The 20,765-nt window shown below is 34.6% G+C and overlaps 1 protein-coding gene across 1 annotated transcript in view; it reads right to left on the bottom strand.

Annotated features, from left to right (window-relative positions):
* The window catches only part of LOC130239444 (putative ATP-dependent RNA helicase DHX57), a 43,297-nt gene extending 28,435 nt beyond the window's left edge, over positions 1-14,862 (bottom strand). Inside the window, 7 exon segments of the mRNA XM_056470650.1 lie at positions 51-172; positions 2,995-3,179; positions 3,269-4,143; positions 6,480-6,683; positions 8,566-8,985; positions 14,427-14,495; positions 14,759-14,862. Coding sequence (XP_056326625.1) covers positions 51-172; positions 2,995-3,179; positions 3,269-4,143; positions 6,480-6,683; positions 8,566-8,985; positions 14,427-14,428 — 1,808 coding nt within the window. The 5' untranslated portion in view covers positions 14,429-14,495; positions 14,759-14,862.
* Positions 14,863-20,765: the final 5,903 nt, after the last annotated feature.

Here is a 20,765-nt window from a genome sequence, read left to right as displayed (position 1 = left end):
TGTAAACAACAAGGGTTAACAGATTGTAAATATGCAGATCACAGTCCTACCCGGTCATCCCACTGATGACGAGAACCTGGTTCTTAACCAAACACTCCAATATGGCCTCTCTCTTCTGCCATGCTGGGAGTTTCTGCCTCTGCTCTTGCATTGATATATATCGCCTCGATGACTGAAAGAAAAAGCACATAAATATCAGTTAAGCCAAATCAAAATAGTTTTTTCTTTTTTTGAAAGCTGTAGAAACACAACCAATAGAGTTTTTCTTTTATTATTTCCCCGCATTAATTTACAAAAATAAATCTGTCTACACGAAAAGACCAAAAACACTGTGCTGCATGTTAAGAAGGCTTTTATGTGTTTATGATGGGTTCACACCAATCAGGGAATTAAGTATTTTTAGATACAAGTCAGGGCATCCTGCATTGCGAATAATGCAGATTACGCAATGCGTTTGCCGCAAAGGTGCAGAATTTGCCTCATTTGAATATTTCACATTTGGTGTGAACTCAACCATGTTGCCCAATCAGAAAGGAGAAAACAGTGCACACGCTAGCATTATGAGGTGAAAACACCAGTTATATAGGCTTTGGACAACGAAACTGAAAAGCCGGGCTTTGGACAACAATGATTCATTAGTAGGGTGTAGTGCCTCCTTTTGCGGCCAATACAGCATCAATTCTTGGGAATGATAGATACAAGTCCTGCACAGTGGCCAGAGAGATTTTGAGCCATTCTTCTTGCATTAATCTTGTGAAGGTGGACTCATTAGAAAACAAAACATGTTTCAAATTGTCCACACCCTAAGATTTTCGCTGCTGGCACCATTGAAACCTACGTTTGGCATTGGCACGAGTGACCAAATGAAAGTTGAGCAAGTGTGGTTTTATGTTTCCTGGATACAATCTGGGTTAGCAGTAATTTAAACTGAAAACCGGATTATTTTTCTTTAAGGAAAATCTCGCTTAATTTTTACTTATGATTTCTGAAAACAAGACAAAAAATTTCACTTCCTTCTTTTATCAGAATTTTCAGATATTTGGACAAGAAACATGACAAAAACTTTAATCGCCCTATCATACACCTGGCACAATAAGGCGCAACATATGTTTGGAGCGATTTGTTGCTATTTTCAGACCAACGCAACCCTAATTTTAATTAATGAATTGATTATTAATTAATTTCTTACATTTATTAAGCACTTTTCTGGACACTCAAAGCACTTTACATATTTTTTGAGTGAATCTCTTTATCCGCCACCAGTGTGCAGTATCCACCTGGATGATGTGACGGCAGCCATATTGCGCCAGACACCACACACTAGCTGATTGGTGGCCAGAGGGCAAATTTGGCCAGGATGCCATGGTTAAACCCCTACTCTTTTTCAAAGGACATCATGGGAATTTTTAATGACCACAGAGAGTTGAGACCTCAGTTTAACATCTTATCCGAAAGACAGCGCTCATTGAGCAGGATACAGTCCCAATCAATATACTGTGGCGTTAGGACCCACACAGAAAACAGGTTGAGCTCCCCCTGCTGGTCTCACTAACACCCGCAACCTAGCTTTTCCATGTGGTCTCCCATGCAGGTACCAACTGGGCAAAGCCCTGCTTAGCTTCAATCGGCGACCATGTGAGAGTTGCAGAGAGCTAGTTGCCGGCTGGCAATTTTAAGAATAAGATGCGTGTTTAGATCCAGCTCAGTTTGACCACACTTTGTTATTATTGTTCATTTATTTATTTTCTGGAAATTAGAACTGAAATTAGAAATAGTTTTGAAACAAATCTTTGCGCTCTTCAAACTAAATTAAATATATAGGACGCCATGTAAATAGCAAATGCGCCAAGGCATGACACAAGTGACTCTCAAAGGGAATAATAATAATAATAATAATAATAATAATAATAATAATAATAATAATAATAATAATAATAAATGTTATTTGTAATGCACTTTTCTTAAACTCAAAGCGCTACAAGGAAAAATACTAACAATACAAGGCAAGCAAAACAGCACAACAATAAAAGATGCAATAAAACAATAAAAATATGAACCATAAAAAGTTAATAAATTGATCATCCTAAATTAAAAGTCTTAAGAGTCTTACGAAGTTTCTTAAAACAGTCCACAGATGTAACCGGGTGCTAGCCCATGCACTGCTTTGAAGGTTAAAATCAAGGTCTTAAAATCAATCTGTGATTTAATAGGAAGCCAGAGTAATTCTTGTAGCACAGGAGTAATATGGTTACGTGATGATGTGTGTGTCAGAACCCGTGCAGTGGAATTTTGTATATATTGTAATCTTCTGAGAGAACTTGTAGGTAAACCCCCAAAAAGTGAACTACAAACATCAAGACACGTGGATTCAGACACGCCCTTAATGCCTTTGTGCCATGCGCACATGTCTTTGCGCTTTAGGCTTTGCATATAGATTGTTAAAATAGAGCCCCATGTAAGAAGAGCATTTTTTGACAAGAAAAATTTTAGTTTTGTACATTAAACAACCTGATTTGTTGATGTTTTTGTTCACTCTGCCTTTAGATGCATTTTGCTCTGTACTTTTAAAAGTTTAAATGCATCCTTTTTTTCTAGTAACAAAAAAAATCAGTGCAGCGTATTAAGCTTGTGTACATACACCTTGTATGCTTGTTCAAAAATGACAGAAGATTTATTTTACTGAAAAATAACCTGTACCTCATTAAACTTTACTTTAGTAAACAAATATTTAAATTTTTATTTTCATGAGCTCAAATATTCAAATGTATTGTCTGTGGAAAACACTCATCCACAGTGTACATGTTGATCAGATTCCCTCTATGGTCTCGGCCAATGAAATCTGAAGGTCTGGCTATGCTAATGATGATGTCTAGATTATAGAAAAATAAATCATCACTGCAACACTCTTTTGAAATAGGAGTGTGAGCAAATGACCTGAAAATTCTGATACCATACCACATCAGACACATCAAAAACAGGTATTAATTGTGTTACCCGTTTTCTTTTGAACTCTCTGCACAGCTTCTTGTTCTCTTCCTGCATTTGCTCGGTTCTGATTTCAGTCTTCTTCACCATCCTCTTCCTCAAGTTAACATAGCTCTCGTTTTCTACTGGGATACATTCCTCGTCATCTTCATCATCTCCTTCGTCTTGTTCATCCTCACTCAGGATTTGTGCAACTAATTGAACACAGAGCTTTCATTATGTAGTGAAGTTTTATTTCAAGTATGATTAAATCATGGAGGTTTTAGGATGTTCGGTTCCTTACCTTCCTTTGGTTTCACTCTGTGGTTAGTGATCTCGGTGATGGATGACTGATCTCTAGTTGCTGTATTCCTGTTGTCTGCATTGTTTTTATTGCTTCGACTCTTTGCCGGTGTGACAGAGGGAGGAGCCAGCACAGGAGGTGGGGTACTATACTTGTGATGAGCAGCTGACAGCAGCTCTCTGACAGGACCATCCTCTTCCAGGCTGGAAATAAGGGTGTAGACTACTGGCTCACCTTCCTCTGAAGCACTGAGTGACTGACCGAACAGATACTCTGTGACACTGAGACGTCCAGCCCCTGAGAGTGATTCATCTGTACTACTGAAGGCCACAAGCGGAGGTTGAAAAGGATATAAACTGCCTGGTTGGAAACGAATCTCCAGCTGGTAAATTGGAGCATCTGTGTTGCTAAACCCCGGTTGACTTGCCTTACAAAAATCTCTTGAAGAGCTTGATTCTTGAACTTGGTGCTTGAACTTGCACCGATTACCAAACTTACAACCTGCCCCCTTTAAGTAAAACTTGCAAATCTGATTGGACTCTGGCCGCTTTTCAGAATGCTTAGAGTCTGAAAGTTTGATCCTGCGTTCATCCAACCACAGCAAATCAAGCTGAATTGTCCAAACCTGATTACTGATGCGCTCGCAGAACCTTTCGCCGTAGATTGCCGTCAAAGCAAAGGCCTCTTCTTGTCGCAAAGCTACACATTCCCCCTGTGAAGGGGGATCAGATGTTTGCGGGCTGAGGGCGCTAGAGCCAAATCGCTCTGTGAACATCTGTGATAGGAGGAGCTCTAATGTTGCTCCAACCTCACCGCATCCACTTCCTTCTCCGGCTTCCAAAGCTTGTCTGCTGCGCTCACGGTCAAACCCATACCTGCAAGATGGGAAATTCTGAGTTGCTAATATATGAATAGTACAAACAATTTTAGTACTTATAAACATCGATCATCTACAATCTAGACAAAGTATCTGCACACATAATTCTGTTAATAATAATAATAATAATAATAATAATAATAATAATAATACAGTTATTTTTATAGAAAAATAAATTTGTCATTCTAATTTTTATAAAGTTTAATGTTTTAATTAATTAAAAGTAGGCCCACACGGAATTTCGCAGATTTTTAGTCCATCATTGATTCCGTTTATTTACTTGTGTAAATGTGTGTAACTTTATATTTATTCAGTTATTAAATTAATTTCAGTATAATTACTGACTAATATGAAAATATTCATATTATTTATTCACAATACAGTTCGTAAAGTAATATTTTCTGTCTTTTAGTAGTTATATTATATAGAAGACTTGGTTTGTTCACCAAATAAAGCGGATCTAATTGGATTTGTATTGTAAACATTAAATACAAGTTAAAAAGGTGTTATTTTTTTGTTCATATATTAAGGTTTTATGGTTTATAAGGTTATGATACTCCCAAAATCATTCCGCATAAATCCGCAGATTCTGTCTGGCCCTAATTAAAAGTTACCTTAATATACTACAAAAATGATTTAACATGCCTGTTAAAATTCTACTGTACAATACTGTATATTTTGTATATTGTATATACAATACACACCTACCGGCCACTTTATTAGGTACATCTCTCCAACTGCTCGTTAACACATATTTCTAATCAGTCAATCACATTGTAGCAACTCAATGCATTTAGGCATGCAGACATGGTCAAGATGATCTGCTGCAGTTCAAACAGAGCATTAGAATCAGGAAGAAAGAGGATTTAAGTGATTTTGAACGTGGCATAGTTGTTGGTGCCAGACGGGCTGGTGTGAGTATTTCAGAAACTGCTGATCTACTGGAATTTTCACACACAACCATGTCTAGGGTTTCCAGAGAATGGTCCGAAAAAGAGAAAATATCCAGTGAGGGGCAGTTATGTGGGTGCAAATGCCTTACTGAAGCCAGAGGTCAGAGGAGAATGACCAGACTGGTTCGAACTGATAGAAAGGCAACAGTTACTCAAATAACCACTCGTTACAACAGAGGTATGCAGAAGAGCATTTCTGAACGCACAACACATCGAACCTTGAGGCGGATGTGCTACAGCAGCAGAAGACCACACTGGGTGCCACTCCTGTCAGCTAAGAACAGGAAACTGAGGCTACAATTAACAAAGGCTCATCAAAATTGCACAAAGATTGGAAAAACTTTGCCTGGTCTGATGAGTCTCGATTTCTACTGCAATATTCAGATGGTAGTGTCATAATTTGCCATCAACAACATGAAAGCATGGATCCATCCTGCCTTGTATCAACGGTTCAGGCTGGTGGTGGTGGTGGTGTAATGGTGTGGCGAATGCTTTCTTGTGCGAACACTTTGGGCACAAGAGTACCAATTGAGCATTGTGTCAATGCCACAGCCTACCTGAGTATTGTTGCTGACCATATCCATTCCTTTATGACTTCCAGCAAGATAATGCACCATGTCATAAAGCGCAATCATCTCAGACTGGTTTCTTGAACATGACAATGACTTCACTGTACTCAAATGGCCTCCACAGTCACCAGACCTCAAACCAATAGAGCACCTTTGGGATGTGGAGTAACGAGAGATTCGCATCATGGATATGCAGCTGAAAAAATCTGCAGCAACTGCGTGATGCTATCATGTCTCTGAGAAATCTCTGAGGAATTTTTCCAGTACCTTGTTGAATCTATGCCATGAAGGATTAAGGCAGTTCTGAAGGCAAAAGTGGGTCCAACCTGGTACTAGTAAATTGTACCTAATAAAGTGGCTGGTGAGTGTACTTGTATTGTACATTAAAGGTAAACTATAATATGAATTAACATTTACAAAAAGAAAAAATATATAACATTCTTAAAAGACACATCACATAATGATACTCAATATTAATAATTTGTTATCACAATGGGATGGTATATGACATTTGATTTGGTCATGTTTTACTAAAAATCCACTGACAATAAACTTTTATTTATCATGTGTCTTTCAAGTATATTTTAAAGTTGTCTAAATAAAGCAGATTTTGGTCATTTAAGTAGACTGATGTATTGTATAATTGTTGTATACCATACAGTATTAAGTTGTAAAAGACAAAGGCACAATAAAACTATGAAACACTCACTTTTTTATGGTGAATTATTAGCAAGCATAGCTGCTTTTTAATCTAAAACTTAACCTAATTATGCAGGGTAATCTTTATAATGCAAATTTTAGCAACAGTATACCTGCAAAGAGTTCCAAGAGCAAACAGCGAGATCACCGGTTCTGGTTTTTTGTGCTTTTCCTCAACAGGGTCCTCCATCCAGTCATCAGTCTCTGCATATTCTACTCCATCATCATGGGTTATCCAGAACTGACCTTCCTCTCGATGGTCCAGCTCATCATACTCCTCATCCTCTTCCTCCTCTCCACCTTCAAAATCAGAGCCACTATATGACAAGAACACATTATTTAGCGTTTGTTTGAGGAGTTGAGTGTAAATTGATAATTATATATGTTGCCATTGTTTTTAATTTGATTAGAACATTTTGAATGCTTTAGTGGCTGAATAGCTGAAAACAAAAACATAATAGCCAATCGCGGAGTCTATTTAAACCAATAAATTAATTTTTGAATGGCTTTTTTTTTTTTTTTTTTTTGAATATGCAAGTAGTACACAAAATGGGATCACATACGAAGAAAACAAAACATCAACAAAAACATGAAAAACCAATGTGTGTGTGTGTGTGTGTGTGTGTGTGTGTGTGTGTGTGAAGAAAGGTAACTAGGTGGACGGTCAGAGTACATACATAAGGGCAAATATAAATATATATACATCAATATTTATATATATATATATATATATATATATATATATATATACATACACACATATATATATATACATACACACATATATATACATACACACATATATACATACACACATATATATACATACACACATATATATACATACACACATATATATATATATATATATATATATATATATATATATATATATATATATATATATATATATATATATTTATGTACTTGTGTACATAAACAAACTGTATTATAGTCATTAAATTAAGCAAATAGCATAGATATAAATAAAATAGATAGAGAGAAAAAATCAATTAGTGGTAAGGAGTGACAACAAAGATAGAAATGTAATAATAGTAATATTGACAGAAATAATAACTGACAACAATAACAATAATAATAATAATTACAAGTACTACACCAATTACTACTACTACAGAAAATTACTAATGTTACAACTACTGCTGCTGCTACTACTACTACAACTAATACTACTAAAACAATGACTACTACTTTTGATACTACTACAACTGATACAACTATAACATTTACCATTACTACTAATGATACTACTGCAAAAACGATTGCTACTACACCATCTATTTCGACAACATCTGGTACTTCTGATACTACTACACCAACGACAACTACTGCTACTACAACATCTACTAATTCTGATACTACTACATCAATGACGTCTACTATTACTGATACTACTACAAATACTACTTCATCAACCACAACTACTACTACAATCACTATTACTACAATGATTGCTACTATTACTTAAACAACATCAGCAACCTGAATAATGACAATGGTAGAAATACTTATAATAATGATAATGAAGAGACAGTAATAATAATAATTATAATAATAATAATAGTAACAAAAGTGGAAGTAAAAATATAAACAATAATAGGGAGGAGGTGAGGTGAGGTAAGGTTGGGAATTCAGGAGGACAAATAATAATAATAATAATTATATAATTTATTTATATATATATATATATATATATATATATATATATATATATATATATATATATATATATATATATATAGTTGTTGTTATTCTTATTATTTTTTACTTTGTATTCTTATTATTCGTATATTATCATTATTATAGTAATGTTTTCCTTAATATTATTCTCATTATTTTGTCTGCTGCACTTGTACTTTTTTCCTTCTACTTTCAATTTTTTCCTACCTTTTCCTTTCTGTTTCTTCCTTTCTTCTTCTATTTTTTCTCTTTTCTCTTCTTCTATTTCAACTTAATAACTAGAGCTTTAATTATTTTAATTGTTGTTGTTGTTATTATTATTAATATTTTCGAATGTTTCGATCCACCTTGAAATTGGTTGGCTTGCTTTGTGTCGTAAAATTATTGAAAACGTATTATTAATCTCAACAGAGAAAGTAAACATGACCAATACTTTCAGAAATAAAACTACTAAATAAACTGTGACTGCTGCCCCTGTAGAAGCAAACACGAGCTCACCTGTTTGGGGTTTGATACTCCTGGTTCTGAAGTTCCCGCAGCAGTTCTTTGACCTGTAGTTTGTTCTCAGACGTCATGTGAATCTTCTGCAAGGGAAGTTGCACTTGTTCTGATTTAAATCTGGATCTCTTCTCCTCGTCATCATCGTGTTTTCTAGGCAGGCCCTGAGATCTTCCTCTGCCTCTTCCACCATGAGCCCCACGGACACCTCCACCTCTTGAACCTCTAGAGGAGGGAGGCTTAAATGACCGACTGGGACCAAAATCCAGGCTGAAATCATCTCCATCATCCCAGCCTCCACTGGCAAATTTCTTGCTTCCACCACCACCACCTCCTCCACCACCTCCTCCACCACCACCTCCCCTGGGTTTATTAAACCGACCTCCACCCCGGTTAGGTTTGCTCCTTCTCCTTCCACTCTTCTTCTTCTTCTTCGTTTTTTGGCGAATTGCATTCTTTGTGCATATCGCCACCTACTGTGCTAGTTGTGCAACCAGATTCTGTGATTGCTCTGCCCCAATCCCACAGACCTCAGAGTCCAGGCGCCGGTTGACGCTGCGTGTTCAGCTCCTCCCCCCTGCACACTGAACTCCTTAATCCCTAGACTTGTAACAGAGCACTTATTTTATTTACTTACATGAGTTATATTTTAGTTATATTATTATTAGTTATATATTATTTTATTATATCCTTTTATCTAATCCTGTATTATATAAAAAATTTATTAGAGTCCTATATCCTATACGATCATAATTAAACTCATACCCCAATAGGTATCCTATATCTTTATCTTCCTTTCCTTTCTCCTTAAGATATTCAATTAGTTCCTTTCTTTCTTCTCTATATTTTAAACATTCATATATTACATGCTCAATTGTTTCTTTAACGTCACAAGAGTCACATAATCCATTCTCATGTATACCAATTAAAAACAATGAATCATTTAATCCGGTGTGCCCCAGTCTCAGTCTGGTAATTATGCCCTCCTCCTTCCTATTCCTTCCATGAATAATCATTTTATTGTCTACATTCTTTTTGATTTTATATAGACCTCTTCCCTTCAAATCTGTATTCCATACTTCTTGCCAATGTATTGTCACATTTTTCTTAATAATACTTTTAATTTCTCCTTTACTTAATGGAACATTAATATCTATTTCTCTTCTTTTAGTTGCATTTTTAGCTAATTCATCACTTATTTCATTTCCCACCACCCCTATATGTGCTGGAATCCAACAAAACCCAACTAGAATTCCTTTCCTTTGGATTCTCCATATTAATGTAAAGACTTCATTCATTAAATCTTCTCTAGATGACTGATGACTGGCTAATGATTTTAATACTGAAGCAGAGTCTGAGCAAATCACAACTCTGTCTGGTGTCACTTCTTCTACCCACATAAGTCCCACAATGATAGCAACCATTTCAACAGAATATATCGACAGTTCTGATGTTGTTCTTTTTTTTATAAATACCTCCAAATCAGGAACACACACTCCTATTCCTGTAACACCCTTGTCTGGGTCTTTAGATCCATCAGTATACATTTGTGTACTCCCATAAAATTTTCCAACTATATGCTTATATACATTTTGTTTGAGTGTACCTGATTCCTCCCACTCATTTCTTTTATCCAAGATCTCAAGATTAATTTCAACTTCAGGTATTATCCATAGGGGGACTTCACTCCATACTGGGCTTTTATTACCCACTATATCAAATACTTGGTGTTTTTTTGCTATATTATGTATATCCCATCCAAATCCTCTTCCTCTATTATTTGTATACTCCCAACAATCCATTAAAGTTTCTTTTACAATGTTCTCTCCAGCATAGCTTTTAATAGATGACCAATACGCCAGCGCCAATTTCTCCCTACGCAGATATAATGGTAATTCATTTGTTTCAACAATTAAAGCATTAACCGGTGTTGATTTTACTGCTCCTATACACATTCGAAGTGCTCTATATTGAATTCTATCAAGTCTTTTTAAAATAGTCTTTGATGCTGCCGCATATATCATACACCCATAATCAAGTACCGATCTTATTAAAGCCTGATACACTGTGAGCATTAATGATCTCTCTGCTCCCCATTCTTTGCCTGCTATTGCCCTCATTGCATTTAAAGTTTTCCTACACTTCTTTTCCACTTCCTCAATATGCTTTTTCCATGTGTACCTGCTATCCAGCCAAATCCCTAGATATTTAAATTCTTTAACCTCCTCTAATGATTTTCCATATATTGATAATTTAATGTCACTTGATATCTTATTTTTCCTACTAAAGATCATATAACATGACTTACTGATCGATATTTTGAATCTCCAAAAATTACTCCACTTTTCTACCTTATCTATCGCAGCTTGTATATTTTTAAGTACCTGCTTTAGGTTTCTTCCTCGCTTCCATATAGCTCCATCGTCAGCGTAAAGAGCACTTCCTATCCCAGGTCCTAAGTCTTTGAAAATATCATTAATCATTATGTTAAAAAGCAATGGACTAATAGTACTGCCTTGAGGAATACCGTTTTCTGCATTAAAAGATGAAGAATGAGCATTTCCCACTTGAACCATAAATGTTCTATCATTCAGAAATTGTTTTATCCAGTTATATAATTTTCCTTCTATGTTCATTTTATCAACTTTAGCTAACAATCCTTCTCGCCAAACTGTATCATATGCTTTTTCAATATCAAAGTACACGACTACCATAAACTCTTTCATGTTAATTGCTTTTTCTATTTCATTAGTGACTTTACTTAATGCATCTATAGTTGATCGTCCTCTTCTAAAACCACACTGATATTTGCTATATTTTTCCTTTTTCTCCACATCATAATTAATTCTATTCATTATCATTTTTTCCATTAATTTACCTAAATTTGATGTTAATGCTATTGGTCTGTAATTTTCCGGTTTTGTAGGATCTTTCATTGGTTTTTGAATCGGTATTACTATTGCTTGTTTCCACATTTTTGGGATAACTCCTTCTTTCCATATTCTGTTGTATAGTTTAAGAATCAATAAAATAACTTTTTCTGAAAGATGTTTAATCATTTTGTAGCTTATCCTGTCTCCACCTGGGGCAGTATTTGCACATTTCCCCAGTGCTCTTTTCAATTCTGAAGCTGTAAAATCTACATCCATACAACTATTTCCATTTATTTTATTATGCATAATATTTGGATTTATTTCCATAAACTCCCTTCTACTTTCTTCATACTCGTCCCCCAATTCTATACTATATAATCTTTGTAGAACATTTCCTAGCATATTAGCCTTTTCAATTTCTGATATAGCAGTTACATCCTTCTCAATCAACACTGGTATTTGTTTTCTCTTTTTCCCTTTTCCACTCATATTTTTTAACATTTTCCATACTTGATCTATGGTGGTATCTTTCCCCATCGTCGAGCAAAATTTTCTCCATCCCTCCCTCTTAGCGATTTTTATCAGTCTCCTTACGTTAGCTCTTGCTCTCTTGTAAATCAGCATGTTATCAAAGTTCATGTTTTTCCTAAGCTGTTTGAATGCCTTATTCCTTTCTTTAATTGCCTTGCTACACTCTTCTGTCCACCATGGAATGTTCCTCTTTTTTTCACCTGCAGTTCTTATAGGGATGTATAAATTAGCTGATTGTATTATTAAATCTGTCAATGACTTGCATAATATTTCAACTGTTTCCTCTTTTACTTTTACTAAATTTTCTTCACAGTATTTCCCAAATGCTACCCAATCTGCTTTCTCATATTTCCAGCAATTCTGTAGATATTGACCACTATTAAATTCCTTACATTTAATTGACATATTATTGGAAAATGATCACTTCCAATTGTGCTCTCACTTAATACTTTCCATTCACAGATATTAGCTATTTCATTTGAAATAAATGTTAGGTCTAAACATGATACTGTATTGTCAATTATATTATACCTAGTGCCTTCTCCAGTGTTCAGGCAAACTAAAGATCTTTCTTCCATATATTGTTCTATTATTTCCCCATTATCATCTATTTTTTTACTCCCCCATAACCAATTGTGAGCATTAAAATCCCCACACCAAAGTTCTTTCTTTCCTCTTTCAACCTTTTCAAGTGAATTGATTGAAATGTTTTTACACGGATTATAAAAGTTATATATTACCAGTGAATTTTCACAATAATAAACCTCAACCATCACACACTCTAATCCCTCCACCTCTCCCAAGACTCTGTACGTCATTTCATCACTTATAAATGTAGCTACCCCTCCTCCTTGACTCCCTTCCCTGTCTTTCCGTATCAATTTATAACCTTTTAAAACAAACTGAATATTTGGTTTAAGCCATGTTTCCTGCACACATATTACATTTGGTTTATATTCTAACTCTAAAACAAATTTTTTAAACTCTTGCCCATTCGCAATCAAACTTCTTGCATTCCATTGTAGAATACTTATAACCATTAAGCTAATCAGAAACTTGAGAAGCATCATTTATTGTTGATCGAGTGAGAATGTCATGAATCATATGGGCAGAAATTCCTGTAATTCCTAAAAACTCTGCTGCAGCATCTAGAATTGTTTTAATTTTAGCTGACCTGCTTGTCATTACAGCTGTTACATTAATCACTTTGACAATGAATACCAGAAAGTTCTCTTTTGTCATTATTAAGTCATTTTCCTTTATACATTTGTGATTACAATTATTTTCCCTTCTGTTCCCAGTCTCAGTATTCATTTCCAGTTGTTTTTCATTTATCATTACTTCCTCTGTTCTTATCTCCCTTTTCTGGCAGCTCTTGACTGCTTCTGCATATGAAACTTTGTGTTCTATCTTGAATTTCTGTACCTCTTTTGCTTTTATCTGAAATTCACATCCTCCATATGCCGCACTGTGTGGACCCCCACAATTGCAACATTTTAGATCATTTGTACATTTGTCATATTCATGATCTTCCCCACACTTCACACATCTCATTTTTCCTCTACATACTGCTGCTACATGACCAATACGCTGACATTTGTAACATCTCAAGGGCTTTGGAATGTATTCTCTAACTGTGTAGCTGATGTATCCCATTTTCACCTTTTCAGGCATTTTACCTTCAAATGTCAGCAAATGCTCATACTTTCTTGTCTATCCCCATTTACATTTTTAAGCAATCTTCTCACATTGATTACTTTGCCTCCTATTATATTTTCCTCAATCTCTTTGTTGGAAATATGTATTGGAACACCTGCAATTACCCCCTTCTCATTTTGGCTACTCCAATTTCTCTAGAACTTACTTTTTCTCCGTTCATCTCTTTAATTCCAAGTAATTTATTTCTTTGTGCAATGTCCTTAACTATTATTAGCACTCTTCCTTGTCCCAGACATCTTGCCAAACTAACTGTTCCGATTTGCTTATCTATAGCCTTAGACAGCCCAATTGGATGTAGATGTTTCCCTGTACCTTTGTCAAACGTCATCATTACTTTATATCCTGATATTTCATTTTGCGTTTGATCTTTCTTATTATCTTTCTCACTCGTTTTAGTCTTTTTTTTATTTCCATTTACCACATTATGCGTATCCTCATAGTCTTCCTGTTCTTTATACATGGCTTTCTTACGTTTAGAGTTTTTCTTTTTGGAAAATACTTCTGTAAAGCCCATACTTTCATTTATCATTGACTCATCCGAGTCATCATCCATGATTGCACAACAAGCACAGATCAGATCAAGCGATGACTGTTTATTCACTTAAAGTTGTTATTTTTAAGAAATGTTACAGATACCGCGAACTCCAGCTTGTTGTTGTCTCAATCCGTGACGTAGCTTCCGCTTCCTCCTCTCCTTCCAATGAGCGAGTTTGATCCCGTGCTTCTCTCCTTCCACTCATTAGTTCAGCTACCTTTTAGAGCATCCATTCAGATGAATCATATGAATCAAGTGTTATGAAACACTTCCTGGAAAACATCATGTACATCTTTAAAGCAGCTTTTTAACAATTTAGTATATGTTTTCATCAGAATTTCTTATCAACGTTGATTTTATGCTGATGAAGATAGCAAGCACTAAACAAATGTTCAAATGTGAAAACCCAGTGACTCAACGTGTTGAGTTATGATGACGTTTAAATGGTAACGTTAATGCATTACAGGCAGACGAAAATTACAAGTACAACAACAGTTCCGTTTAAAATGATATTTAACAATGGAACACAACTCACAAATCAATTTGAAGTTATACACGAATCTCTTGCTGTACAGTTACAACTACTTTTGTATGATTGTGAAAATGCAGGTGGAATTTTGCAGCAAGCCGAGTGCATCAAAACGAAACATGCTTCCTTTTCAAAATAAAGGTCTTTTGTTACAAAATAAAAGCTTAAAGTCTTTGAATTTACTTCGCTGCTGTATTTTGAAGTCAAAATAATAGAGCTTTTGTTAATCAAACTATATTAAAATGTATTACACTACAGGCTATATATTATAGTATAACACGTTGCCAATAAATGCAGTGACCATAACTTTAGTGAACTGATTAATTGTGATAAAACCTACAGCATAGTTTTACTTTTTTTTTTCTTTTTGTACCCCACAAAACATAAAATTCACAATACGAAATCAACATTTAGGAAAATAATGTAAACAAATTATAATAAAAATAATACCAAAAGAATATATATCATAAATATTACAGTTTTTTTTTTTTTTTTACAATTGCTATGACAGTTTTTTTGAGAACATTTAACAACTTTCCTAAACTCTTAACACGGTTAGCACAATATCAGTCTTTGTAGGCTATACAATTATCACATTTCTTATGGCTTTGATACAAAATGCATGGAGTTAACACCAATTTTGAATGCTTGAACTTTTACACACAACCTCAACCAAGACCAAAACAATGTAATTTTACAGTCAAATGTACAAATGCTTTAACACGGTAAGTCAGAACAGATAACTTCATATTCTAAACAGAACTTATATAGGCTAAAGTCAAAGTGAGCAGCTGTTCATATTGTGAATTTAAACACAAATATATTCCCTGTATTATATTCCATTGGCAATAAGAAACAGTTTATTGCAGTTATATATATATATATACATACACACACACACACACACACACGCACACGCACACACACACACACACACACACACACACACACATATATATATATATACATATATACATATAAATTAGATCAAAAACAACAGCTGTCATTCATGTTCACACACTTTAAAAATAATTCTGTAGGCCTGTATATCTTTATAAATAATGTCTTCCATTTTACACAGAATTCTGTCCAAAATATATTGAATTTGTTGAATTGTTTTTGATTAAATATATTGAAAATATGAAGAGTTCAGATGCAAAAACCTCTAAGTACCGTCTGAAATTTCCATTGAAAATTAATGTTTTTCCTCAGCCTCCTTTGTTCATGTTGAGATATTTTATTTTAAAGACCAGGAAAAGGACTCACTCTTTGCCATAAAAGTGATATATCTGAACATACACAAAGGAGACTGATAAAAATATTCATTTTATAAGAAAATTTCAGACGCCATTTAGAGAGTTTTGCATCTAAACTCTTCATATACAGTTGAAGTCAGAATTATTAGCCCCCCTGAATTATTAGCCCCCTGTTTATTTTTTTCCCCAATTTCTATTTAACAGAGAGATTTTTTTCAACACATTTCCAAACATAATAGTTTTAATAGCTCATTTCTAATAACTGATTTATTTTATCTATGTCATGATGAAAGTAAATAATATTTGACTAGATATTTTTCAAGACACTTCTATACAGCTTAAAGTGACATTTAAAGGCTTAACTAGGTTAATTAGGTTAACTAGGCAGGTTATTAAGCAAGTTATTGTATAACGATGGTTTGTTCTGTAGACTATCGAAAAAAATAGCTCAACGGGGGTAATAATTTTGACCTTAAAATGGCTTTTAAAAGTTTAACAACTGCTTTTATTCTAGCCGAAATAAAATAAATAAGGCTTTCTCCAGAAGAAAAAATATTATCATATAATAATAATATTACACAATAATAATATTACTGTGAAAATTTCCTTGCTCTGTTAAACATCATTTGGGAAATATTTAAAAAAGAAAAAATAAATATATACAAGTAGAAAGTACTACAAGTTCTACAAATTATTTGAGTAGAAAGTACAGCTATTTGTGTAAAAATGCAAGGAGTAAAAGTAAAAAGTTGTCAAAAAATAAATAGCGGAGTAAAGTACTGATAACAGAAAAATCTACTTAGTTTGTTACTTTCCATCTCTGGAATGGAGCATATACCAACTTGCATATTCACAAGACTGTGTCAAATAGTCAAAAACCGCAATGTGACAGACAAGCAAATACATATGAATGTGGATCTTAGTAAATGGATGTGAACGCATTCACAGATGATCCTGGGTTATTCAGCGGTTGTTCCCTCTGAATAACATACCTTGGAATGGCACAACTGACAAATCAGAATCAAGTATTCGAGACAGCCGCGTACTAAACCATGATTAAAGCTTCAGCAATTAATCAACAAGAAAAGTTGATAGTCATAAACCTTCTTTCATGATCTCCACATTGCAGAGACAGTGTTTATGTCCCGCTGTCACTCTGCAGACCAGCTGGAACTCCAGAAGGAGAAATCAAAGCCTCTGCAGGTAAAACCCAGTCCTTCCCCTAAACAGAGGGCCTTTGTCCCCCACAGTAAGCCTCACACTCCCACACCGAAGAGCCACAGGACAATCAGCTTCTCTTTCCACCACACTCTCACACCATTCCCACCAACAATCAGCTTATGTGAGTTCAAGCCGCCATGTTTTTTTCTTTTCTTTTCTGGGTGGAGAGTTTGGTTGCATCTGTTATTGCAGCAGCAGATTAGGTTACGACACTCCCCTCATCGAACAATCGCCTTTCTAAACAACTAGGCCTTCTCATTTTCCCTCATTTCAGGACTGAACTGTGGCTTTCTTTGCAAATGTTGCCTTGTGTATTTAAACGAATGCAGAAGGTGTTGATCGTTGGACGTTTCAGCGTTTCTCCTTTTGTTTCAGGAGGCTCCCGCTGTCTGCTGTTCCTGGGTGGCATTTACAGGCTAATGTTTCCCCTTTGTCTGGGGGTCAGACCCATTATCCCCTCATCGCTGTCTGAGTTGTATGTGTATGTGCTGACGTTCCTCCGTTCCCTCCCCGTTTTCACACTCGGCTTTGTTTTAGAAGACCTCACACTTTGTCCACTCCTCCTCACTCTTTTCATTCTCCTGCAGCTCAAAGTCTTGCCGTCTTCAACAAGTCACTTGTGCAGAGCTGTAATTATCATGACAATGAAATGTGGGCTCTGAAGACGCCACGATAGCTCTTCATAACAAGTCACACTTCTTTGTTTTGCTGTTTTGGAAGTGTTGTGAGGGAAGTAATCAGATTACTTTTTTGAAGTAACTAGTAAAGTAACTCAGTACTTTTTAATTTCTAAGTGAATATCTAAGTTGTTTTTTGTTAAATAAAGGTAATGCGGTAACACTTTACATGAATAACGATGTACTAATATGTAAATTAATCGTTACTTTAGTATGAACTCATGATGAGTTAATGCATAAACTAATCATGAACTAACCTTAACCACTGCCTGAGTTACATGAGTTCATGTGTGAATAACGGCTACCTTAATTACTTGTTAGTACATGTTTGTTAATTAATGTATTAATTAACACTTTAGATTAAGCTAAAAATAAGTTGCTCTGAAAAAGAATACCTTTAGTGTACATGAAAAACACCATTGTATGTTAATTATCTATATATTATCTATATTATATATGGAATAATTATCTTCCTCAAGGAAGGCACAATATAAAAAAAACATTTTATTACCTGTTATTAATCACATGTTCATTATTCATGTTTTGACTGAGTGGTAACAGTGCATCGGGCCTCAAGGCACTGCTCAATTGTCCTTTATTGTGTCAGAAATTATTGTGTATTCTGTCCTTATATCATAATGTACAGTTTAAACAGCATCAGATGATAAGTGATGAGCAAATTGTGTAGGTACATCTAATTTATAATACTTTTACAATGATGTGCCTTAACCACTTCATGAGTTCATGTTAGTCTATGAGTAGTTAAGAATGAGTTAATCATGATGTGCCCCCCAAAGTAAAGTCATGACATGACAATAAATTAACCACTTCATGAGTTCACGTTAAGTCTATGAGTAGTTAAGAATGAGTTAATCATGATGTGCCCCCCAAAGTAAAGTCATGACATAACAATACATTAACAACTCATGAGTTTATGTTAATCTATGAGTAGTTAAGAATGAGTTAATGTGCACAGACAACACAGTATGTGCAGGTGCTTACCATCACTAAGATGCAAATGAACTGAAGTCATTATTAACATTCACCAAGGACTTTATTTTGCACTCTTACCAAATACAACAATCAACTGTATTATTAGATCAGATCATTTTAATCTCACATGCAGTTGAAAATGAGCAAATTCAAAACTTTTTTCAAAATTTGACAACATTTCTTAAAACTAAAGTACACCATACATCAGGATTTAATAAAACTGTACTCTATTCCATAGCATTTAATGTTCAGTAGTTTTTTTCTCTAAACAGGAAATTGATGATGGATATTTTTTATCAAGCATCCAAGAGGTCCATGCTTGTGTTTCGCAGCAAGCCAGTAAGTCCATTCTATGAGTGAGAGATGTTCTTTAAGCATCTTTTCTGTCCTGTTCCCCCGTAGTCTCCATATGTTTGTTTTATATGTCAACCGTGCTCTTTCTAGGTGTTGTGTATGGGCGCCACTGTGTGGGTCTACAAACCACTGTGAATGGTTCACTGTAAAATGTCTATAACCCATATTGGCCAAAGCCCCTCTGTAGGCTCTCCACTCATCAGAAATAATGGTTGTGCCTGGACGTACATGTTTTTCAACTATGGGGATGAGGTGCTGTCTTGATCTTCTTTTCACAAGGCGCAAGACAGGGTGCCGAGATTTGTCCTTTACACCTAGCATGCCAAACACCCATTTCTTCCGTCTCCATGTTGTTGCTGCTCTTCCTCGTCCATACTGTAATGGAATGTGGATAATGGAATTAAATTCAGAATGAGTCATAAATAAATGTTTAACCAGGTGGTTCACAAATTAAAGGACAATCTGTGGGTGGTTATGCTCTTTATATTTTGCTTTGAGAAATTCATACATCCCCTTAGTTAGTCCACCAAATGGTCACTGCAGAGATCCCATATATTCGATAGTAACATCACTATTCTGGTGGAACTGGGTTCTTTTGTAAAGTTTTGTTTAGGAGTATGGATGCCACAAAAGCTGTTTAATTCTATAAGTACTGACAATCATGGTTTTGTTTGTGTGACAGTCACTAGTCGCTTTGCTTCAGGAAAAAAATGAGACAAAATAACATAAGTTTCATTACTTAGTTTAATAAACTTATTATTAAAGACTAATTATTACTATTATGACTGACCTTTTTGTTACTAGATGAATCAGAATTTCTAAACAGGGCTCTATAATGAATGATTCAATAGACATAGTATGCTCTTAACACATTACTTGTCACCACTCATTTGCATAGTGATGTAATTAATCTTTAAACATCAAATATAAATTGAAAGGAAACATGTAAATAAAATTCAATATATATATATATATATATATATATATATATATATATATATATATATATATATATATATATATATATATATATAGAAAAATGTTTAATTTTCTGTACGTATAAATCATTGTTCATGCTTAAACTATAAAATGTTATCAAATCTTTTAGGATTTTTTTGTTCATTAACGTTATAACAAACATTATAAAGACATTTTCATATCTATAAATGAGCAATTTCAGCGTTATGGATGTGACGTTTGCAGTAAAAACTCAAAACATAAATTAACATAGAAAGTATATGTTAACATTATATTGAAACTTCTGTTTATATTTAGGGACCAGAAAAATATCAATCTGTAAACATGTTTTGTACTTTAAATGAGGGAAAAAAAACATGCGTTTTGCATGTGACAGATGTGAAATTGCCACTTGTGTGACTTTTGTAAATCAAATATAATAGTTCAAAAAAACACGGACAGAGACATTTTTTGAGTATTTCTAAAGTACTGTGAAATACTTTCTTAGGCAAAAAACTTTTTTTTTCATGGCATGGTTGATTTTTTCATGGCATG

Source organism: Danio aesculapii, chromosome 13 (genome assembly GCF_903798145.1).
Source record: "Danio aesculapii chromosome 13, fDanAes4.1, whole genome shotgun sequence".
Taxonomy (NCBI): domain Eukaryota; kingdom Metazoa; phylum Chordata; class Actinopteri; order Cypriniformes; family Danionidae; genus Danio; species Danio aesculapii.
The sequence above is the reverse complement of the archived record's forward strand: the minus strand, read 5'-3'. Positions and strand labels throughout refer to the sequence as shown.